This window comes from Coloeus monedula, assembly GCF_965178545.1.
Source record: "Coloeus monedula genome assembly, chromosome: 20".
Lineage (NCBI taxonomy): Eukaryota > Metazoa > Chordata > Aves > Passeriformes > Corvidae > Coloeus > Coloeus monedula.
This window is the reverse complement of record NC_138800.1, coordinates 1,112,485-1,136,353: the sequence shown is the minus strand read 5'-3', so window position 1 is coordinate 1,136,353 and position 23,869 is coordinate 1,112,485. Positions and strand designations below refer to the sequence as shown.

At 53.9% G+C, this 23,869-nt stretch overlaps 1 protein-coding gene across 1 annotated transcript in view; it reads left to right on the top strand.

Annotated features, from left to right (window-relative positions):
- Positions 1 to 21,133, top strand: part of GALNT17 (polypeptide N-acetylgalactosaminyltransferase 17) — a 211,007-nt gene extending 189,874 nt beyond the window's left edge. The window contains exons 7-11 of the mRNA XM_082294376.1: positions 6,111 to 6,296; positions 9,339 to 9,476; positions 10,874 to 10,969; positions 17,675 to 17,842; positions 18,507 to 21,133. Of these exons, the coding sequence (XP_082150502.1) occupies positions 6,111 to 6,296; positions 9,339 to 9,476; positions 10,874 to 10,969; positions 17,675 to 17,842; positions 18,507 to 18,635 (717 nt within the window). The 3' untranslated portion in view covers positions 18,636 to 21,133. The remainder of the gene's footprint in view (positions 1 to 6,110; positions 6,297 to 9,338; positions 9,477 to 10,873; positions 10,970 to 17,674; positions 17,843 to 18,506) is intronic.
- The last annotated feature ends 2,736 nt before the right edge of the window (positions 21,134 to 23,869 follow it).

Genomic DNA, 23,869 nt, shown 5'->3' with positions numbered 1-23,869 from the left:
GGGAGAACCCCCCGGAGGTCTGGGCAGGCAGGGCGAGCAGGGCTACAACGCAGCGAAGGCTCGAAGCAGCGGCGGGGCAGGGCAGCCACAGCCCGGCCTCCAGCGGGGCAGGGAAGATGGGCCGGGGGTCCTGGGATCTTTCTCCACAGAAAGAAAAACAGCCAAAAAAGAACCAGCAGCTCCTTTCTCTGCAGCTTCTCTCTCCAAACACCGAGAGTGAACTGACCTCACACCCAGGTGAAACAAAAGAGTAGCCAGGTCTTTTGTTTTCTCTTAAGCACACAGCAATTTGTATCTTAGTAACAGAATGGGGGGAAATTCCTTTAACAGAAAAAAAACCTAGACCTCTTAAAACCCCAACAACACGTGGAGATCTGGCTGTATTCTGCCCTCTCAATGTGTCAAATTTAAAGTCTTTATGTTGCTTGAGGATGAAAAGTGGTTATTACCCATTTTTGCTCCAGGCTAGGGGCAGTGGAGTGCATCTGATTCCACTCTCCTTTGGCATTTTTAGATGCCATTACAAAAGGAATTAATTTAGGAAAGGTTGGACATTTGGACACTGGACAATTGGGACATTTCTGTTATTGGTCTGGCACAAAACAGATGGGAACCTGTCCAAAGTGGTATCATCCATGAGGATAAAACAGGAGAAAAGGAGAGCCAAAGAAGAGAAGAATTAAGTTTTTAAAACGTGTTCTAACCCTCTCCTCCCAGTTCCATTCTCTGCTGGAATGGATGTGGGCTGAGATGGGCAGGTCCATTCAGAAATCCCACTTTAGGGAGATGGCACATCTGGATGGATCCTGGGCCTGATCTGGCTGCTTCTGAGCCGCCCTAAAGGTTTTCTGTGGCCTCAGGAAAGAGGAAAGAAATCTACAGGTACAGCAGTGAAATTCCTTTTCCTGTTCCAGCTGCAGGACGTGGAGTCTCCTTCACTTCTCCCTGAAGCTCTCCAGGACAATTCCTCAACTGTTCAGGATGGAGCTGTGCAGGGATTTGCAGCAGGATGTTCTGGTGGGCCCACCCAGGGCTTCTGCCTCTGCCAGGGATGTGCCAGAGGGTTTTTGTTCCTTCTCCATCCCCCGGCTCTGGATGTGGGGCTGGATGTGACCTTTGCTGAGCCTGGAGGAGCACCCAGTGATGACTCAGGGTCCAGCTCCCATCTCTATGGAAATGCACCCATGAGAAATACCAAGTACCAGCCAGCCTGCAGGCTGAGGGCTGTGGGATGGGATTGGCACCCATAAAGGGCCACCAGCTGCTGATGGGGACGTGTTTATCTCCCCAAACTGGGATTAAGCTGGCTGGGATGGGGGTGTCCCACTGCTCCATTCCACAAGCCTCGTGCCAGGGAAACCGTGGAAATAAAGGTTCTGCAGGAAGCACAGAGGTCTGGGGAGCAACTTCTTCATCCCATTGCTGACAGCATGAGCCTGGCCCTGGGGAGCTCCTGCCCTGGTGTGCTGTGGGGACGTGGGATGGGGCACAGCCAGGGGGAGCAGGAAGGATGGGAGTGCTGGCAATGTGGCTGTGCGTGTTGTTTGTTCCCACAAAAGCAGTAACTTGGAGAGGTAAAGTCGCTCAGAACTTGACAGGAGAAATTCTTTCGTTGCCTTCTCTGCTGTTTCTCAGTTGGATTATTTAGCCCTTTGTCCTGGCACATTGGGAATTATTTCAGCTGCCCCAGTAATTGTGTTTCCCCCTCAGCTTTGGAAGGCACTTGTCAAAGGAGGAAGGGGAGCAAAGATAAGGCAAAGCTGGTAAATGGGAAATCTATGTCTAATTAAGGCAGGGGCTTGCTAATCACCTGAGAAATGAAGTTATCAGCTGAAAAGCCAGGAGTGGGTGGAATCAAAGTTAGGGAAGGCTTTCCCCCATTTCCTTCTGTCACAATGCATTGGGAGATGCAAAGTTTCCCTTGCTTTGCATCAACTGCAGAGCTCCAGCTGGTCCACGATAGATTTCAGTCTGAATAGTTAAAATTCGGCCAAGCCACAGGCGAGTAAAGGCAGGGTTTCATTGTGGGTGCTCATCGTGGGTGTCACACCACGGCCAGCACCCAGGGTGGTCACTGTCCACTCTGTTCTCTGGGCACCCTGTGCCAGGGCCTGCCCACCCTGCCAGGGAACAATTCCTTCCCAATGTCCCATCCAGCCCTGCCCTCTGGCACTGGGAAGCCATTCCCTGTGTCCTGTGCCTCCATGCCTTGTCCCCAGTCCCTCTGCAGCTCTCCTGGAGCCCCTTCAGGCCCTGCAAGGGGCTCTGAGCTCTCCCTGGAGCCTTCTCCTCCCCAGGTGAGCACCCCCAGCTCTCTCAGAGCACTGGGAAAGCAGCTTTCCCTTTGCAGCTGAGGCCTGGAGTGTGCTGGCAGAGGAGATGCTGGTGCTGGTGGGAGCTCCCCGTGCCCAGGGAGGTACCTGGGCTTCCCCTGGGGCTCTGCTGCCCCTCGGCATCACCGCTGAGCCCTGTCCCAGCCCGGGCTGGCCCTGGGCAGGCCCTGAGGTTCCTCCCATTGCACAAACGCTCTCACACGCCCACAGCAGCTCCGTGCTTCCAAAGGGTGGTTGGGAAGCAAAGCTGGCTCATGCCATCCCTGGAGCACATCCTGTCACAAGGAGAGCTTGTCATAACCAAAGTGTGCCTCCCACAGGGAATCAGGAAGTTGGAGAAGGCCCCTGAGTCCAACCATTCCCCAGCACTGCCAAGGCCACCGCTAAGCCTGTCCCCAAGTGCCACATGCACGTGGTTCTTGAACACTTCCAAGGACACTGACTTCAGGGCACTGCCCTGGGCAACCTCTTTCAACGACTGACCACCCTCTCAGGGAAGAAATTTTCCCAATATCCACCCGAAGCCTCCCCTGGCACAAGCTGAAGCCCTTCCTTCTCCTGTCCTTTGTCACCTGGGAGAAGAGACCAACCCCCACCTGTCTTGAGACTCCTTTCAGGTAGAAACCAAGAAGGTCCCCCTGAGCCTCCTTCCCTCACGTGCCGAAGCTCCTGGAAAGCAGATTTAGCAGTGCAGTGTCAGCTGTGCTGGGGCATCTCACTCCTCAAGACAAGGCACTGCTTTTCCATGCTGAATCCTGAGGACAGTCACATTTTCCTTGGAAAAGAATTACAAGTTATCCCCCAGCAGCTTTCTGCAAAACACATCAAAGGTCTCTGGGTGATGGATTCGGTTTCTGTTTGTTCCTCTGGGGTTCCTTCACTAGAGTTTGCCATTATCTGGTTGTTTATAAATCCCAGTGTTTTCCACGGCTTTGATTCCTCCTGTGTGTGGATCGATGGAGATGTTATTGAGTCACCCTCCTTTTCTGAGGGCAATGGGTCTGGTTTTAGTTCTGTATCACTTCACGGGTGAAGGAGTGGCAATTTAATCATTGTGTGGGAATGGGAATGTCAGAAAACAGGGAAACCTGGAGACTTGCTCATCAAATGTAACCCGCTGAGCTACTGTACCCTGAGCCTCCGAACATGGCTTTGTGTGAGAGGGGTTGGGGACAAGGGCTGGAGGCACAGGACACAGGGAATGGCTTCCCAGTTCCAGAGGGCAGGGCTGGATGGGATATTGGGAAGGAATTGTTCCCTGGCAGGGTGGGCAGGCCCTGGCACAGGGTGCCCAGAGCAGCTGGGGCTGCCCCTGGATCCCTGGCAGTGCCCAAGGCCAGGCTGGACATTGGGGCTGGGAGCAGCCTGGGACAGTGGGAGGTGTCCCTGCCCTGGCAGGGGTGGCACTGGATGGGCTTTGAGGTCCTTCCAACCCAACCCATCCTGGCATTCTGGATTCCATGAACAATGTAATAGGATTCTTCAGTAGGAAGGTACTCCAGAGGGCTTTCCTGGGATCAATGGCTGCTCCAAGGTTCCCAAAGAGCCTCCTGCCCTCAGGGCTGGGTGCCCTGGGGGTGAAGTCAGGGCTGGGACATTGGAGCAGGTGCCTCCCCTCCTGCTGGGAGGGTTGGTATCCACTGGGCTCTTCTGGCTGTGGAATTCTGCAGGAATTCTGTGCCCTTGAGCCTTGGTCAGTGCAGGCCTGGGGCCTCACACTGAGCTTGTGGGGCAGGCACAGTTCCAGAGCCTTGGGGGGTTCACTTGGGTTGCAGCTCCCTGTGCACCTCTTCACCTGCAGTTTGGGTGCAGGAGGGGCAGAAATTCCTTGTGGGGCCACGTGGGAAGAAGCAACTCCTTCCTGGGACAGTGATCCTGTGGGACTTGTGTGGCCATCCCTGGGCCATGGCTCTCTCTGCTCTGTTGTTCCCAGCAGAAATATTTCTAAATACCTTCTCAAAACAGGGATTTTTTAGTTCCTAATGCCAGCTCAGGCTCCGTTTAGGAGGTGATGTGTGCTCTTCCCCTGGATAATTCCTGAGTTAAGTTTGTATGGCTCCCTCTGGGCCAGGCTGTGGATGTGTACCCAGGCAATGCCCTTTGCTCAGTGCCCAGCTCTCTGCCCCCACAGGTTATTCCAGTGTGTGAATTTCCAGGTGGTTTGTACAGATATTCCTGAAATTTAAGGAAGCTGCCATGAATTGTTTAACTGAAGCACAGCAGGACAATGGGGTGACTTGGGGCAGGCTGCTAGAAAAGCATGTTAATTATGGTTTTAATAGTTTTAAAGTAATTATTCTCATTTCAAATCAAAACAAAGCCTAACAAATCCCCAAAAGTACAAAACTGTGAGATGCTGGGGGTCACTCTGGAGTGGAGGGTTTATTCAGTGTAGTGTTTGAACCCAGCAGCTCTGGGAGCACCCAAGGGCAGAGCTCATTCCCCTCTTTCACCAAGGTGTTGAGAAATTAAAGAACTGAGCAGAAATTAAAGAACCACGGGAAGTTTCTGCCTACGGAATGTTCCTTTAAAAATATTTTTTTTGTCCTTTGGGGTTGCCTAGTTCAGCTCTGGTTCACTTTGCCTGTTGCAAAACTTGAGTGGCCCTTGTTGACTTGGGGCGGGAGGAGGGAGGGGAGGGACAGGGAGGGGCAGGCAGGTCCCTCTCCCAGAGACCAGCTCTGAATCCCCGCTGGGGCATGAAATTGTCTTTAACGTGTCCTGAAAGGTCAAACCACAGAGCAGGAGCAAAATGGGATTTTTTTTCTGCATGTTTATGCACCAGCTGACACAACAGGCTCAGGTTTTGGGGGGGGGGCTCCTCTTCTGCAGCAATCCGGGTGGGAACAGCACGAGGAGCAGGGGAAGGTGTCCCCTCGCTGTCCTGTCTCTGCGGTCACCTGGGCACGTGTGGCTAAAGCCACCCCCGGGAGGTGACGCCAGGCGCTGCTCCAGGCAGGAGGCTCCTGGTGCTGCTGGAACTGAGCAGGGTCCATGAAGATCAGGGGCCGCAGATGGGAGGAAAGGTGGTGAGCCTGGAAGGGATCCCAGTCACGCTGGGTGTTATAATAACTGTGCCAAATGATAATGCAGAGCAGCCTGCAAAATAGGCAAAACTGGGATTATTAGGCCTGCTTGGAGTAGGGGTTTGGAATGATTGCCTGGGGGCTGCAGTCCTGGCTGGAAGGTAAATAATGTCTTGCTTCTGACAAACAGGCGGGGAAGAATCCAGGTATGGCAAGTGTTCCTGCAAATCCCCTGGGTGTGAGATGAAAAGAGCATCTTACAAGATTGTATTAACTTGTAAACCAGGATTTAAGGGAGTTTGAAGCAGCACGTGAAAGAACAATAGTGAACAAATGGTTTCAAGTGGGAGAAATCTGTCCCTGCCATATGTTTCACTGGCTCATCCCTTCTGCAGGAGGGGATCTTGGAACTGTTTGAACTATTCCTGTCACTAGTGCTTTGTATTTGGGAGGAACCGCAGGTCCTACACCAGCTGAGGGATAGACCTGATCCCTCTAAAGCTTTGAGCACAGGTTTTGCTCTGGGCACAGGTTAATCCAAGAGTTGCTTGAAAGCGGCACAGAGACCATCTCAACCCCCCCAGACTCTCTCGGTGCTGGGCAGAGGCCCCACGTGGCCGTGGGGTCGCGCTGGAGTTTGAGATGTGACGCTGTGCTCGCCGGGATGGTGTGGAATCCTCAGACCTCCCCTCTTTCTCTTACTGCCCTCGTGGGTCGTGCCCGTGCTGAGGGAGCTGTGGCTGTGTTGCAGGTGTGGCTGTGTGGGGGCAGCATGGAGGTGCTGCCCTGCTCCAGGGTGGCCCACATCGAGCGCAAGAAGAAGCCCTACAACAACAACATCGGCTTCTACACCAAGCGCAACGCGCTGCGCGTGGCCGAGGTCTGGATGGACGACTACAAGTGGCACGTCTACATCGCCTGGAACCTGCCCCTGGAGGTACAGCCCGGCCTCGTGGTCACTGCGTGCTTAAACCCTGAATTATGGAGCGTTTAGTGTCCTTAAGCACAGCCTGAAGCCCCCGGGGCTCAGCCCCAGCAGAGCTCCCTCGGCTCTGGGGGAGAGGCTCCAAATTCTGCAGGCTTTGGGGGGATTCCTGCTGTTCCCCCAGCCTTTTTTGTGTGGTTCTAGGAATTAAACCTGCCTTGTGGTGTTTGTCTCCCCACTGAGTGTTTGTCCAGTGTGAGGGGATGTCCTGACACTGCTCTGCAGATGGAGTCTGCCTGGGAGATTATTGCTGTCAGCAGCGTTAGAGCCTCGGGTTTATTCTGTGTCACATCCAGCCCTGCTCGGGTTCCCAGCTCATGGACACCGATCCTGCCCAGAGCTCCCCAGGGATGTGTGGCCCAGGGCTGGGGCTGTTTGTTTTCCCAGTGCTGGGAAGTTGAAAGGTAAAGGATTGGACGTTGGTGGCTCACAGAAGGGGATCCCCTTCCTTTTAAATCTTCTCCTTAAAGAGCTTTGCTGGATCCTTTTGTTTCTGCCCAGAAATGGTCAGGTTTTCTTGGATCTGACACAATAATTTTGGTGTAAATCCTGCCACATCACAGCTTGGTGAGTCTGGAAACCCATGAGGTGCCACCAGCAGCTCCAGGTGAGCATGTCCAGGGACAGGGATCCCTCCCTACAATTCTGGGAAAGCTCCACAGGCTCCAGGAGGAATTTCTGCAGGTCCAAAGCTGCTCCTTGGACTCTGCCCTCCCTGGGTCTCTAATCCTGGAAGCCGAGAGCATCTCCTGGCTCCAAACGCTGCCTGGAGCAGCCCTGGCAGGATCAATGCCCCATTCCTGCCCCTGGCACTGCCAGGGGAGGAGCAGGGGGCTGGGGATGGGGAGGCAGCGACGCTCCGGGGTTACGGGTGGGATGAGCAGGTGAACGAGCACTGGGGGCTGCCCAGTTTCACTGAGAGGTCAAACTGGTGCCACAAGTGTCCAGCCCCACTGTGAGCTGAATTATTTCCAGCCACCCCTTGGTGCTAAAAATGAGCACAAAATCTTCCTGCTTGGCAAAGGCCCAACGAGCTGCTGAGTCCTGGTGCAGCTGCAGGAGCATTCCCGGCTGGTGTCTGCTCCAGGCCTCTGGAAAACCAGGGAAACACAAAAACCTGAGCTGCTGCTGCAGCTTTCTGAGCAAAGGCTCCGTCTGGGGACAGCTGCTGGCGTTTGGAGCCGTGGAGTCACAGCTTTGTGCTGCACTGGGAGCAGCCTGGGAAGGGCCAGGAGCTGCAGGTTCGTGGTCCTGGGGTGGGGGGATCCAGGGCCAGGAGGTACGAAAATGCCAGGAAAGAGAGGAAGAGGGATGGAAGGAAAAGCTGTTCTCCCAGGGAGCTGCAGGAGGGCTCTGCCTGTGACAGGCACCGCTCCAGGGGCCAGGAGAGGAGGAGCTGCCTCCAGGACTGAGGGAATTTGGGTGTCTCTTAAAAAGAGGCTTCAAGATCCAAATGCTCATGGGCAGGCATCAGAAATCCTGATCCTTGGGCTGGTTCCTTTTCAGAGGCGAGGCACCATGCTCCTGCTCAGGAACAGCTTTGGAGCCTTGCAGAAAGGATTAAAATCCATCCTGTACAGCTTGGGAAAGGCAGGGCCACATGGATCAGCTCTGGGGCTGGGAACAGGCCTGGGTGACCCAAAATTAACTCGGGATTTTATGCAGATCTTCCCAATAGGTCTGGGTTCCCCAAAACCCATTTGAGATTTTTATACAGGTCCTTTCCCCATCAAATCAAGATTTAATCTGAGGGAAGCCTGGTTGGATGGGGGGTATTTTATGGATGTGCACTGGATTATTTTGGGAAGGCAAGGCAAAACCCTGCCCTGACTGTTCCAGGTGCTGCCTGCCTGGGCTGGGCCCCACCTCGCCCACTCAATCCCAGCCTGTCTCCACCGAATCATCTTTATTTTTACCTCCCAGCGACCAGTGGCACATTGAAACGGCGCCTCTCCTAAAGCTGAGTGAATAATTCATTAGGAGATCATTACAAGCGTTGTAATGGAAAATTGCTTCCCCAGCTGTGTTTAATGATCGCTGGGAAAGACAAGAGCAGGAGCCACAGCAGAGTGCAAGAGGAGAAGGGGCTGCTGTGGCTGCCCCGCTGCCTCAGCTCCGCAGGCTCCACGCTGGGATAAAGGGGGGCAGCTCTCCAGCCCTGCCCGCAGCTCCCGCAGGGTCATTCCCCAGGGACAGCTTTGTCTGCTTCACCTCTGCAGGAGCAGTGGGGCTCTGCCGTGTTTCCAGGGAGACCATTCCACCCTGGAACTGCCCCAATTGCCAAGAGGTTTCTCGGAGGTTCAGCCTCAACTTCTCTTCTCATGCAATTTTTATCCTTTCTTCTCAGCCGTCTGCCTCTGCTGTATTTGAATCTTAAACCTTTCTCTCTTTTCTTCGCTCTTTTCCCATTTATTTTACACCTTCTACCCCTCCCTTCCTCTGGGTTGTGTCTCAGTGGGGTCATGGTGGGCTCAGGGAAGGGTTTTGGTGCTCAGTGCCCAGCCAGGGTTTGCATTTCCATCTTTGAAATCCTGATCTCCACTTGCTGCTAAGCTCTCCTGGAAGTCCTGTGCCTCAGAACCCAAACAGGAGGAGAAATCTTTTAAAAACACCTTATTTAAACATCTCAGATGGATCCAAACCCAGGGGAATCGGGGAGAAGACTCCCCAGAGTTTCACTGCACTTCCCACATTTCTTCCAAACCTTTTCTTCTCTGTTTGGCTCCTCTTTTGTAAATCATCCCCCAGGACCGAAGCCTGTCCAGCACCAGCCTGTGGCCATTGCAGAGAAGTTGGTGTCCCCTTCTTGCCGTGGCTCTGGAACCCACAGCTTCCTCCTGATGATTTCAGCCCTGGACACTCATCCCAGAGTCCCTGGAATTACTCAGCCACTGGCTGAGTTTGGAAAGCATCTCAAAGCTCAGGGAAATACTCTGATTTTTACCTTTTTTTGGAAGTGTGACCGTTCAGTGACATCCTGTTGCTGTTTTCCAGAACCCAGGCATTGACATTGGGGATGTTTCCGAGAGAAAAGCCTTGAGGAAGAGCCTGAAGTGTAAAAACTTCCAGTGGTACCTGGACCATGTTTATCCAGAAATGAGGAGATACAACAACACCATTGCTTATGGAGAGGTAATTCAGTCCCTGAGCTCAGCCTGGCAATGTTTGCAGTCCCTGGAGAGAAACAGCCCCAAAGGAGAGGCGTGTGAATCAAAACCGACTTTCTGTGTATAATTATCCCAATTTGTAATTATCCCATCTGCTCCCAGTTTCTTCTAAAAACCAGTTTGGGGATTTATTGTTGATCCTGGAGACTGTATAAAGTAAAATATTTTAATCCATCATTTAGTAAAATGACAGAAATTATCCCCATTTCCCGTTGACTCCATGGATTAAGGAGCTGTATTTGTATTTTTAATACTCAGGCATCTTCTAAAACCTTCTGACTTCAACTCAGCCTAATGCCTGACAAGGTCTCTGGAGGATTCATTGCCTTGTCACAACAGCTTAAGGACAAGATAAAATAAGGGGACTCAATTCAATCTCTGCTGGCTTTGAAACCATTCTGGGAATATAGAAAGAGTCATTTATGGGAGCTAATAACAAATACTCTGCTGCAATGGAATTGATGGAGGAGTGGCACCAGGAGGAGGCTTCTTGAAGCCTGGGCACCCCAGATGGGTTATTCATTTTAGGAAAGATTTGTTATCAAAGTTACTGAATGTCTTCAAGCTAAAACCTCCCCAAAAATTCTATTTTCATTGAAAAAAGTAATTTCAGAAAGGTTTGGGTTGGATAAAAGCCCAGCTGGAACAAGGATGTGATGATTCCAGGGGGATCCTTGTTCCAGCTGGGCTTTTTTCCCTTCCTCGTTGAGCACTTTGAGATTTCACTGAGATCTGAGAGGTTCTGCATTGATTTCAGGCTCCTTGCAGCCCAAACCTGGGTTTGTCACCACCACCCGTGACCAAACACAAAGCCAGCTGTGTGCAAGGGCACTGCCCCTCGGAATGGGGGCTATTGTCCAAAACCAGTCATCATTAACCTGGATTTAAAGAAAACTGACAGAGCTCTAAACCTTTCTCTGCCTGGTTATTCCTGGTGATACAGCAGTGAGGGGTGGAGAGGATAGAGGGGGCTGTGTGGCACTTTCCTGCTTATCTCTGATAAGAGAGGGCCATAACTCCGCCCCTTTGTGGGCCATAACTCCGCCCCTTTGTGGGCCATAACTCCGCCCCTTTGTGGGCCATAACTCCGCCCCTTTTTGGGCCATAACTCTGCTCCTTTTGGGCCAAAACTCTGCCCCTTTGTGTGCCATAACTCTGCCCCTTTGTGTGCCATATCTCTGCCCCTTTTTTGGGCCATATCTCTGCCCCTTTTTTGGGCCATATCTCTGCCCCTTTTTTGGGCCATATCTCTGCCCCTTTTTTGGGCCATAACTCTGCCCTTTTTTGGGCCATAACTCTGCCCCTTTTGGGCCATAACTCTGCTCCTTTTTGGGCCATAACTCTGCCCTTTTTCCCTCTCAGCTCCGGAACAACAAGGCCAAGGACGTGTGCCTGGACCAGGGCCCCCAGGAGAACCACACAGCAATACTGTACCCCTGCCATGGCTGGGGCCCACAGGTGAGGGTGGCACTGCCACAGCCACGTGGCACCACAGGGGACAGGGTGGGGCCCTGCAGCTTGGCTGTGCCCTTCACTCTCCGGCGTTAAACACACCTCGGATATCACAGGGAGTTCTCCCAGCTGCTCCTTCAGTGTTTTCTGGATTGCCACAATCCTGCCAGAGCTGCAAGGAAAAGCCTTGGGGAAAAAAAAAAAAAAAATTGGAAATCTTTGTAATTTGGAAGTGTTGAAAAGTTGAAATTTTTGCAATTTGAAACAAACAAAAAAAAATTGAAATTTGTAATTTAAAATAAAACCTTCCAGACAAAGGCAGATAACAATAATCATGGACATGATCTGAGCATTTCTTTCCCAAGGCCAGCTTGGATGGGGCTCTGAGCACCTGGGACAGTGGAAGGTTGCAATTAAGATGATCTTCAAGGTCCCTTCCAACCCAACCCATTGTGGGATTCTTTCTCTTCCACCCAGAATGATAAACCCAGACCAATGGGGTAAAGAAAACAATTAGTGTGGAGGTAATGAGCCATTTCGCTTGGCTGGGAATTGTTTTCCAGCACTCCTTTTGCCTCTCCAAATGTTTTGGAGCATCTGGGGCCCAGCAGGCTCAAGGAGGTTCATTTTCAGCTGAAAAAAATGTACAGTTCAAGGGATGGAAAAGCATAAAAATCCTGTTCTCACTCCACAGTCACCCTGGACTAAGTGATCCCAGAGTTCATCTGAGCCTGGACTGGGAACTCACGGAGCTGGGAACCAGCTGTGGGGTGGAGAAAATCTCACTTTGGGTTATCCTTGCCTTAAGCAGAGCTCAGCCCCTGGGGCTGATGGAGTCCCTGCTAAACAGAACCCGCTCTTGCTCAAACAACCCCATTTTTCTCTTAAATGGCACAAACTGCCTTTTGCACTCTGTGGCTGGGAACTCGAACCTCTGAGTGCGTTATTGTGGGAGAAACTGGGCTGGGCTGACATTGGTGCTGACCCTGGGCTTTGGGATGAATGGCTGAGAATGGGTTATTTATTTTTCCCTCTGTGTTATTGAGATTATACTTAATGATGTTTTCTTTCCCTGCCTGAAGTTCTGAAGTCAAATTTTGCTGGCTGCCTGGAGCTTGCCCATTTCATCCTTCCTGGGCTTCCCTCTGCACATTGTCCCTTCCCTCTTTAGCTGAGAGCCAGTTCTTGGCAGTTCCTTTGTTTCATGATACATCCAATTAGTGAAACTCCTGGAAAATGCTGGTTTTAAGCTGCTATCAGCGAGTGCAGAAGCTTGGAAATGGCCTTTGTGACACCATGAAGGAAATTGGACTTTCCCTACAACTGTTTAATTAATGGGCTGCAGGTTGTAATTGATGGCTGGGAATGGAATTAGAAGTAATGCAAGCTCTGGTTTGTATATATATATTTAGTTTTTATTTATTTGTGTGTATATGAAACCCCACAAGGAGTTGTTGGGCTCCTGGGGAGTTACATCCCGAAGCACACCCGTGTGCTCAACGTGTCCCCCCTTCCCTCCTTGATCCTGGGGCCCATCCCAGACATTTTGGCATCCCAGACATTCCTTATTTCACACTGAAGAGATGGTTTCCCTGCCAGCCTTGGCAGGAAGGAGGGAGGGGCAGGCATGGGCTCCCTGCTGCCACTGTCACAGCACGAGGACAGCGGGATCGTGGCTCCCGTTTCCTGCCATGCCAGGGCTGGTGGGATTTCCCTGGAAGCCCTCCCTGTTCCTAAATGCAATCCCACACCATCCCTCAGCCTGTGGAGGAGCAGCCCAGCTGGGAGAGGGGGGAATGTTGTATCTGCAGGGGGGTGATTTGTGCCCTTCAGGGCAGGCCAGTTTGTGTCCCATCCCCAATTCCTGCTCTCTCCTGTGGCTGCCCGTGGGTTTAAGCTCAGCCTGGATGCAGCTCAGGGTGGTGCCTCTGAATGCAGATGAGATCTTGGCTTTACTCACTCATCCTTCAGTGAGGAAAAATTTGGGGGGGTTTTTCTCTCATTTTCCCTTCAGCTTTCCGTTCTCTTTCTTTCATTTACTTCCAGGTCAAATCATGATGATATTCCATCATCATCCCTTTATCCTGTAATTATATTGAGGCTGCTGATGGATTTTTTTCCTGCTTGATGGCTTCATCGTGGAGGCAATCCCTCCTGGAAGCACCTTGCTGTAATGATGTATGGCACTAATAACGCAGCAATAGCTCACTGCAGTGACACAGCCGTGCTGATATATTAAGGTGATAGAAGGCACTATAATACTATAAAACTTAAGATAATGTTCACCCAGCAGAGCATTTCATTTAATTATAGGATAAAATATGTTTTGCCCATTTAAGCAGCAGAAGTTGAGGACAAAGCCATCAATACTGAGCTCATGGGGGACACGGCAGGAGCAGGGGTGACCAAACAGCACCCTTTAATCAGATTAAATTGTGGTAAAAGGCAAATCCTGAACGTTTTACTGATGGCTGCTAATTGATGGTCTGCTCGGAGCAGAAGGGAAGCTAAACAACCCTAAATTATTTTCCAATCGAGTCAATGAAGGTCATCAAGGCTTTTATTTCCCAGGTGCTAAGATGTCTAATTAACTTTCTCCCATCCCTGAGATGCAGCCAGGCAGAAATTGCAATCACAGGAGATGGATTGGAGGTGCTGCTTTGCCGGGGGGATGAGCCCCAGCCCCGGGAAAGGGGCTCAGGCTGGAGCAAAGGAGGCTCAGGGGGGACCTTGTGGCTCTGCACAAGTCCCTGACAGGAGGGGGCAGCCGGGGGGGTCGGGCTCTGCTGCCAGGGAACAGGGTCAGGAGGAGAGGGAACGGCCTCAGGCTGGGCCAGGGGAGGCTCAGGTTGGGCATCAGCAGGAATTTCCCCATGGAAAGGGTGCTCAGGCCTTGGCAGGGGCTGCCCAGGGAGGTTTGGAGTGCCCATCCCTGGAGGTGGCACTGAGTACCCTGGGCTGGGGACAAGGTGGGCATCGGGCACAGCTTGGACTCCGTGGCCTTGGAGGGATTTTCCAACCCCAGTGATGCTGGGATTCCCCCCAGGGACACCTGAAGGTGGGAACGTGGCCACGTGCAGTTTCCTGGAGGGAATTTACTGGAAGGATGTTCCCAGGGGCTGAGGGTGTCAGTCAATGCCTCTGCCTGGGGATGTGGCTTTAACCCCATGGAGAGGTTAAAGACCTCATCAGTTTTAGCCACTTTGAAATGCTTGGCTTGGGAATAGTTTTCAACTGTTTTCATCTGGTCCTTCCTACTTGGTCTTTCCCTTGTTTCTTGTCCTGTCCCAGGCTGGGCTGGGTCCCCTGGCTCGCTCTGGAGAGGAGCAAAACAACAAAAGAGGAATTAAGGCTTGGAGCACCTCTCCTATGGGGAGAGGCTGGGAGAGCTGGGGGTGTTCAGGATGGAGATGAGAAGGTTTTGGAGAGAGCTCAGAGCCCCTTGCAGGGCCTAAAGGGGCTCCAGGAGAGCTGGAGAGGGACTGGGGACAAGGGCTGGAGGCACAGGACACAGGGAATGGCTTCCCAGTGCCAGAGGGCAGGGCTGGATGGGATATTGGGAAGGGATTGTCTCCTGTGCCCAGAGAAGCACAGAAAAGCTGTGGCTGCCCCTGGATCCCTGGAAGTGTCCAAGGCCAGGCTGGACAGGGCTTGGAGCACCCTGGGATAGGGGAAGAGGATGGGAAGAGATGATCCTTAAAGCCCCTTTTCCTCCCAAAGCACTTAGTGATTCTGTGATTCTCTGAAGACATCCCAAAAGCAGAAACTTGGGTCAGATGGGAATTTTGGGAATTACCCCACTCAGGGCTGGCTTGGAGGCTGCAGTGGGGGTTGCTGAGGCCCTGCTGTGTTTGGGGGGTGGCTCAGGCCCTGTGCTGGCCCAGCCCGTGCTGAGGCTCCCTTTCCCTGCTGTTCCCAGAGCAGATATCCCACCTGCCAGCTGCACTCCCTGCCTCGTGCATCCCATCCCTGTTTGTTCCCCAGCTCATCCCTGCCCCGCTCCCTTCCCGGGCAAGGATTGGATTCGTGCTCTACTTATTTTCCCCAGCACGTTGGGCAACAACGTGTCAGAGCAGAGATGCCAGTGCCCCGTGGGCATGGGGCCAGCTGGCTGGGGACAGGCTGCCAAAAGCCATCCAGAAGGGAAGAGCCTGGCACGCTCCTTCCCAACGGGCCGGGAACATCTCAGAGACAGGAGATGGCAGGGGACTGGCACTGCCCACTGGGGACATCTGGATCACTTCTGCCTCTGTCCTGGACAGGGTTTGTCTGTCTTTGTTTTGTCTGGACCTTTTTGCACCTTTTCCTTCCTGCAAGGCTGGAAGCATCATCAGAGAATCCTGGAATGGTCTGGATTGGAGGGACCTTAAAGCCCATCCAGTGCCACCCCTGCCATGGGCAGGGACACCTCCCACTGTCCCAGGCTGCTCCCAGCCCCAATGTCCAGCCTGGCCTTGGCCACTGCCAGGGATCCAGGGGCAGCCCCAGCTGCTCTGGGCACCCTGTGCCAGGGCCTGCCCACCCTGCCAGGGAACAATTCCTTCCCAATATCCCATCTAAACCCACTTTCCATCAGTTTGACCCCATTCCCCTTGTCCTGTCCCTCCAGTTCCTGATGCAGGGTCCCTCTCTGCCTTCCCTGGGAGGGGCTCTGAGGTCTCCACACAACCTCCTCTTTCCCAGGCTGAGCAATCCCAGCTTTCCCAGCCCGTCTCCATAGGGGAGGTGCTCCAGTCCCTGAACTTCAAGGCCTCCTCTGGCCTTGCTCCAACACTTCCATGTCCTTCCTGTGCTGGGGGCACCAGAATGCTCTGAATTCGGTGCTCAGACGCCAGTTCAGATGAGCTGCACGGTTCAAATCCCTCTGCCAGGCTGAGAGCACCGTGTGGCTCCAGGCTTGGCTTATTGAAGCATCCAGAGGCGGCCACAAGGATGAGGAAGGACCTTGAGGAGAAGCCACGTGAGGAGTGGCTGGGGGCACTTGGAATGTTCAGCTGGAGCAGAGGAGAGTGAGGGGAGATTCATCCCAGTTCCAACTTCCTGGTGAGGGGAACAGGAGGGACCAGGGACAGGGAACGGCTGGGGCTGGGCCAAGGAGGCTCAGGCTGGAGATCAGGGAAAGGTTCTTCCCCCCGAGGGTGCTGGGCACTGCCCAGGCTCCCCAGGGAATGGGCACGGCCCCGAGGCTGCCAGAGCTCCAGGAGCGTTGGGACAGCGCTGCCAGGGATGCCCAGGGTGGGGCTGTTGGGGTGTCTGGGCAGGGCCAGGGGCTGGGCTGGGTGATCCCTGGGGGTCCCTTCCAGTTCAGGATATTCCAGGGTTCTGTGATTGTCTTGCAAAGGGCTCTGGGGACAGAAGGGCACATCCTGCCCAGGGGGATGAGATGGGGCAGCTTTGCCCCCAGAGCAGCTGGGGCTGCCCCTGGATCCCTGGCAGTGGCCAAGGCCAGGCTGGACATTGGGGCTGGGAGCAGCCTGGGACAGTGGGAGGTGTCCCTGCCCATGGCAGGGGTGGCACTGGATGGGCTTTGAGGTCCTTTCCAATCCAACCCATCCCAGGATTCTGTGGTCAAGGTCTGGGCTGCTCCTGACCCCTGCTGTGGTGAACACCTGGCAAATGAGCATCAGGGAGATGTGAGGAGCTCAGGGCCTGCTCTGATCCACAACATTTTCACTCCGAGTGTAACTCCAGCAGCACCTGGGAGCAAAGCCAGGCCCAGCCCAAGGGAGCCGGGCACCGTGGCTGGATCTGGGGTTGTGAGCTGGAGTCTGACCCTGCTACATTGTTTTAACTTGCTTTCCAGTGTTTAATTATTCCAGCCCAGATAACCCAAACTCCCAGTGGGATTTACAGCCTCTTCCCTGGCATCTGGGTCACAGATATGCTCAGTTAATTAACGTGCTGAATCCTCCTTATTTGTCTGCTGGATAATGGCCTGATTCATAATTTAAATAAGCAGCTGTGGAGATCTTTGCCTTGAACTATAAAAGGCAGGACACTGGCATCCCTTCCTCCTCACTCCAGAATTTAAATGTGTTTAGGGAAATATTGTGGTGGCATTCCTTGAAATGGAGGAGTCCTTTGTGTGCCCGGTGTCCCCAAAACCATCATCCCTGCCTGGTGCTCCCATCCTGCACCCCTGGGCAGCCCAGGCAGCCCCTGGGAGCTCTGGGCAGTTGGATCTGGTGGGAATGGCCAGGGGTAGCTGCAATCCTGAGCCGTGGGACAGATCCAGGCTCCCATCCCAGTTCTGGTCCCTCTGGCCGGTGCTGGTGCCCCATTGGAGCCCTGGGGGCTGTGCCAGGCACCCAGAGGCACTGGCCCAGCCAAGGCTGGCTCACCCAGCACACCAGGAGCCGGGCCAGCAGCACCAGCCAGGCCAGCTGGCTCCAGCTGGAATCCAGGGAAAACCATCCACTGCCCCATCCCGCAGCGTTCCAGGAGGCTGGAGGAGTCTGCTCCGGGAGGGTTTAAGGCTTGGAATTATTCCTACCCCTTCCCGCGTCTCAGTTCCTCACCTGCATCTGAAGAAAACCACCCCAAACAGGGAGAAGAGGCTGGGGAAAGCTGGGATTTATTCCCTCCAGCTCTGCTTTCCCAGTGCATCCCCACGGAATTTTCCAGGGGCTCTGCTCCACCGCCCCGTCCTCTGTCCCTCTGTACCGGTGCTCTGAGGGTGCTGATGGTGTCCCTGCTGTCCCCTGTCCCCAGCTGGCTCGATACACCAGGGAGGGGTTCCTGCACCTGGGGGCCCTGGGCACCACCACGCTGCTGCCCGACACGCGCTGCCTGGTGGACAATGGCAAGAGCCGCTTCCCGCAGCTGCTGGACTGCGACAAGGTCAAGAGCAGCCTCCACAAGCGCTGGAATTTCATCCAGGTGGGTCCTGGGGCTGCTGCTCTGCTTCCCAAACCTGGCTGGGACACAGCCAGTGGGATGGGATGGGATGGGATGGGATGGGATGGGATGGGATGGGATGGGATGGGATGGGATGGGATGGGATAGGATGGGACGGGATGGGATAGGATGGGACACAGCCAGCGGGATGGGGTGGGACAAAAGGGAAATGGTGCCATGGAACAGCAAGTTCCAGCTCCTGGGGCAGAGGGAAAAGGTTAAGAGGGATCAGGGCAGCATTTCAGGACAATTTCTAGTCTCAGTTTTCCTGTCTGGTAGCAGCAAGGTGGATCTGGTTGTGTCTGGTCTGCCAATGACTTCCAGGTTCCTTTGTTGTGGATAAAGAGTGAAATTCATGAGAACACTTCTGCCCCAAAGCAGAGTGTAAATAATGCAGCTTTCACAGAAGTGCCCCACCCTGCCACCAGCTGTGGCTTTAAAGGTTACAGGTGCCCCTTGGGTGCTGCCAGGGCCAATGGATGCTCACTCCGTTTATTTGGGGAATTATTTTATTGTTTGAATTGCGTTCTCACCCAGCTGAGTGCCCCTTCCAGCAGTGCCCAGGGCTGCCCTCCTGCTCCTGGTTTGCTTCACAGGCCAATCTTGTCTTCATTTTTCCATCTTTTCCCCTTCCCTTTCCCTGCAGAACGGGGCCATCCTGAACAAGGGCACGGGCCGCTGCCTGGAGGTGGAGAACAGGGGCATGGCTGGCATTGACCTGATCCTTCGCAGCTGCACGGGGCAGAGGTGGACAATTAAAAACTTCATCAAGTAGAGGCTGAAAGAGTCAGGGGAGTCTGACCTGAGCCACGGCTGCCTGGGACTGATGCGACTGCATTCCTTTGGAAAGGATGGAATATCAACCAGAGCTTTACTCGTGTTCCTGGGAGAGGACCTGGGGGAGATGGGCATTCGTGGCTTTATTTTTATCGTATCTGAGTCTCCCCCAGCTCCCAGCTGTGTGGAGTGGCTTGGAACTGCTGTTGCCTCTGGCCAGCACTCCCAGAGGTGCCACGTTCCCTGCTGGAACGGCTCTAAAGCTGTGAGCGTTTACTGACAGGGAATTCCTGCTTTCCCACCCAACTCGCAGCTCTCCCAAAGGGCTGGGGAGGTTTGCACCACGACCTTGGACAGACCTGCCTGGCAAGTGTGGAAACTGAGGAGCTTGGGAGAGGAAAAGGTTCCCAAGCCCCAAAGGAGCTGAGTTTGGAAGATTTGGTGTTTTGCTGGGTCCTCGCTCTCTTTTCCCTTCCCTGCCCCTGCATCCAGCAGCCCTTTCCCTGAGTTTTGGAGCAGCAAAACGCACCTCAGTAGCTCCCAGGGATCTTTCCAACCCTTGATCACAGCAGTTATCCAACAAAACGCAGTGGAATAAACCCCTGATCTCCCCTTGCCCCCCTCCCCATCCCCCAGACTCTGCTGTTGGCCAGGCCAGCACCGCCCTCCATGGAGACCCCGAAGGGCTTCCCCTGGGAATGGCCTGGGATGTCTGCCTGCCCTGCTGGTGACAGCAGCAATGTTCTCCTGAGCCCTGAGCACCCCTGGCCTGCCTGCTCAGTCCTGGCCAAGTCCCCCCAAAGCTCATCACCCTTCCTGAGCTGTGGGAGGGGCAGGGAGGGAGGCCAAGGCACCAATAAATGGCAGCTTGGCCAAAACTCTGTGCCCTGAAGTCCCTTCAGGCTTGTTACTCTGGTGGAGGGATCTCTCCTGATCTTTTTTTGGCTCTCAATAATTCTGGCTACCAAATCTTGGCTACCAAATCCACCTGGGAGACCTCTGCTCGGGGTCCTGAGGTGTGGCTGCCTGGAGAGGGGAAACACGGTCCTGCAAAGTTGCTGTACGTGGATGGACACAGGCTCTGCTCAGCAGGGAGGAGAAACCAGCCCATCTCCTGTCCTTCTCCCAGAATAATCCTCTTCGTGGCTGCCCTCTGGCTAGGGTGCACTAAAATAGATTAATATATGAGATGTATGTGTAAATATGTTTCCCAAGCTGGGATGTGCACAGAGTCCTTTGCTGCAGAGCACTCATGCCTGTCTTCCATTTGCATTCCTAAACATCCCTGGATGTTTAACGAGCTGAATTTCCAATGCCATGCAGCAGGTTTATAACTGATGTTTTAGTAATTTATTGAACAGAAGCAGATCTCTCTCATTGTTCCTTCTACAGCAATGAGCATCACCTAGGACTGATTGTTCATTTAGGCTTTACAAGACTCCCTCAACCACTGGGGCCGTCTCTGATTTTTCCCTGCCTTCCTTAATGAAGTAAAACCTCTTAGTTGTCCTGACTTGCAGAGTAGAGAGTCAATGTAGAATTTTGCTCTCTTTTTCGCTGTTGCATCATCTCTTGTGTAATAAATTTGAGCACTTCCAAACCCGAAACGACCACAAGTCTGTGGGTGCATGAGCCAGCTCCCCCTGCCTTTGTTGCTGCCTTCCAAGAGAAGCAATTTCCTGGCGGATCCTGAGGGATCTGAGACCCCCCAGCTCTGGCCCAACTGCTCAAACGCCCTTAAACTGAGCAGATATCGGAGGGGAGAGCCTGAGTGGGTCAGGATAAGCAACCCACCAGCCCTGGGATGTCAGCTGTGCTGTGCCTGAGCGCAGCTCGAGCCCTGCCAGCGCCCAGGGTGGCAGCGGATGCCCTTGGCCACACGGCACGGTGCAGGGCCGAGGTGCCCCAGCGCTCCGGCTGCTCCCGCAGCGGGGCTGGACAGGACCTGTGGCCACTGCCTGGCCCCGGCCCTGGCCGTGCTGAGCTCTGTGCCAGTGCCTGCCTGTCCCTCTGGGATGGCCCCATGTCCTGGCACAGGCGCTGGGCCGGCGGTGTCCCCGTGCCAGGTGGCACAGGACAGGCGGGGGTGAGGATCCTGCTGCTGCTGAGCTCTGGCCTCCTTTGGAGTGTTAAGGGTCAGAGCTGCCTTTCCTTCGTGCTCCAGAAGGAAAAACAACCCCTGGCTCGGCACAAGGAAGGGACGGTGGAGATGAACCCCGGGCTCGAGGAGCCTCGGGTGGGGCAGAGCCCCCGGGGAGGTGTTGGCCCCTTCTCCCTGCTCCAGCTGCAGCTTCCAAGCCGCTGGAAAGAGCAAAAAGGAGCAGAGTCAGGAGCAAAATCAGGCTGAAAAGTGGGAGTTTCCTCTGCTGTTCTGTCCTGACGCCGTTTGTGACTGCAAGGTGATGCCGGGCTGCACCCCGACCCCGGAGAAACCTGTTTGAGATCTGGGCCTCATTGTTTGCATCTCGCTTATCTCTGATCATCTGTTAATTGCTTTAAGAAGTGATCTCCAAGTGGTTCTTATTAAATATCTGATTTGAGCCGTGCCTCTTGAGTGATTTTCAAAAGATTCTCGCCGCTGAGATGCAGAGGCAGTCAGTCCCGTCCCTTACTCATTTAAAAGGAGAGCGCTGCGGTTTTAATGAAACTTCCGTCTTTGAAAGAAATGGAAATGAAGGAGAGATCAAGAGAGATGGTGGGCACAGATTAACTCGCGTTCCATCCATCCCTGCTGCTGCCAGGATAACAGTCACACCCCACGGGCTGGGAAGAGATGGAATGTGGGCAGTAAAGCATCATTTGCATCCCTGAGCCCAGGCCGGGTGTCCCTAAATGTCCCCAAATGTCACCTGGAGCTTGGGGCACTCCTTGGACCCCCTTCTTTCCATCCCTGTTCTCCTGAACACCGGCTTGGTGCTGTCCTGGGTGGGGGGCAGGGTCTCTGTGGGGGCACCGTGTGACCAAAGGGAGCAGCAGCAGCAGCTCTGCCCCACCCCGAGCCGGGGCACAGCAGCTGAGGGGAGCCTCACCGGGGCAGGGGCACATCCAGCCCTGGTTTGCAGCCACAGGGCTCTTGCAGGATGGCACAGGATGGAAACCTGAGGCTTGTGGGGAGCATTTCACACCCCCAGGGCTTTTCCGGGGCAACATCCAATGAAAATGGCTCAATCCAAGGGACCTCAGAGCAGATGGAATCACAGAATCATGGAGTGGGTTGGATTGGAGGGACCTTAAAGCCCATCCTGTGGGCAGTGCCACCCCTGCCATGGGCCACCATGGCACACCTCCCACTGTCCCAGCCCCAGTGTCCAGCCTGGCCTTGGCCACTGCCAGGGATCCAGGGGCAGCCCCAGCTGCTCTGGGCACCCTGTGCCAGGGCCTGCCCACCCTGCCAGGGAACAATTCCTTCCCAAGATCCCATCCAGCCCTGCCCTCTGGCACTGGGAAGTCATTGCCCCCTGTCCTGTCCCTCCAGCCCTTTCCAAAATCTCTCTCCATCTCCTTTTTGGCTCCTTTAGGTCCTGCAAGGCCACAGTGAGGTCACCCCAAAGCTTCTCCTCTCCAGGTGAACAATCCCAGCTCTCCCAGCCTCTCCTCCCAGCAGAGCTGCTCCATCCCTCGGATCACCCTGGAGCCTCCTCTGGGCTCCTCCAGCAGCTCCAGCTCCTCCCTGTGCTGGGCCAGGGCTGGGGCAGCTCTGCAGGTGGGGTCTCACCTGAGCACAGGGGCACAGGGACACAATCCCAGTCCCTTTCCTGCTGCCCCACTGGGGTCAGCCCAGGGCTGGGGGGTTCAGGGCCAGGACATGTCCAGAGTCACCCACAGCTCCCCCAGGGCCTTCTCCCGGGGCTGCTCCAACTTCATCCCAGCCTGGATTGATCCTGGGGGTCACCCCAACTTGAACTTGGCCTTGTTAAACCTCCTGAGATTCCCAAGGGCCACTTCTGGAGCTGTCCAAGTCCCTCTGGATGGCCCCGTCCTCCAGGGGTGTCACTGCACCCTCAGCTTGGTGTCACCTGCTGAGGATGCCCTTGATCCCTTCATGTGTTGTCGATGAAGATATTTAAACACCACTGGCCCCAAAAGTGACCCTGAGGACACCACTGGTCACTGATGTCCAGCAGGACTCTGAGCCATTGACCACGACCCTCTGGAGGCACCAGAGACTCTTCCTCTGAGGAGCTTTGTGCTGCCAGGGCAGAGAGCAGAACTTGCAGAAGGTTCTCTCTCAGCCCTCAAATGAAGCCCAACTCTCACTTCAAAGCCAAAAGTTGAACTCCTGCACTCCCAGTGGCAAAGCCTCTGCTCGGGCACGGAGCAGTATAGGAGAAAGTTTCATGAAGGATGTCTGCACTTCAGGTGGCTCCCTTGAAAGCTGTTTATTGCATAGGCGAAGTTACAGCAGCTCAGGGAGTGGCTATCCAGAGCCAGCCCTACAGCTGCCAGCTCCAGCTGTAGGCAGACCTGAAGCCGCTTGCTGCTCAAGTTACAAAGCATCAGATACTTTTCTTTGCAGAGTATCTTAATACATAACAACCCATAAGCACCACACACAATATCTTTACATTTGCCTAGAGCCTATCATAGCTACTACCATCACCATATTATAGTCATTATTATCCAATCACAAGAGTAAGTTACAATTTAAGCTTACAGTGGAAAATTCTTAGACCTTTCTTCTTCTTGCTACATCAACATTTCTTGTTTGCCTGCCATATCTTTCTTTTTGCTAAAGACACCTTTTCTATTCACTTATGCTCTTCTTGAGACTTACTTACTTGGTGAAAAACATGTCTTTGTTTGCAGTCACATACCTTTGTCCTGCTCCTAAAAATCTCCTTCCAACTCATCTCCAACCTTTGCCTTCTCAGTTACTCAGAGATCACTGTTTCAGCAAAACATCCTTTATTCTATATCAAAACTTGCTTTCATTTCTACCTCATCCCCAGCTTCTACATTCTCAGACCTTTCTGCCAAGCCTACATACCTTACCAAACTTTCATCCTCCCCAACAGAGCAGTTTGGGCACTGATCCACTGCTAATGCCACAGAGCTGGGCACTCCGGGGTGGGACGAGGCACTGGGAGCTCTGCAGCTCCTCCTCACAGATGGGAAGCCATCCTTGCTCGGGTTGGGGCTGGGAAAAGCGTCTGTGGCCATTGGGAGTCTCAGCTGGATTGCCAAGGACACCGGGATGAAGGACTGAGGCCTCTCCCCTGTCACTGCCAAACT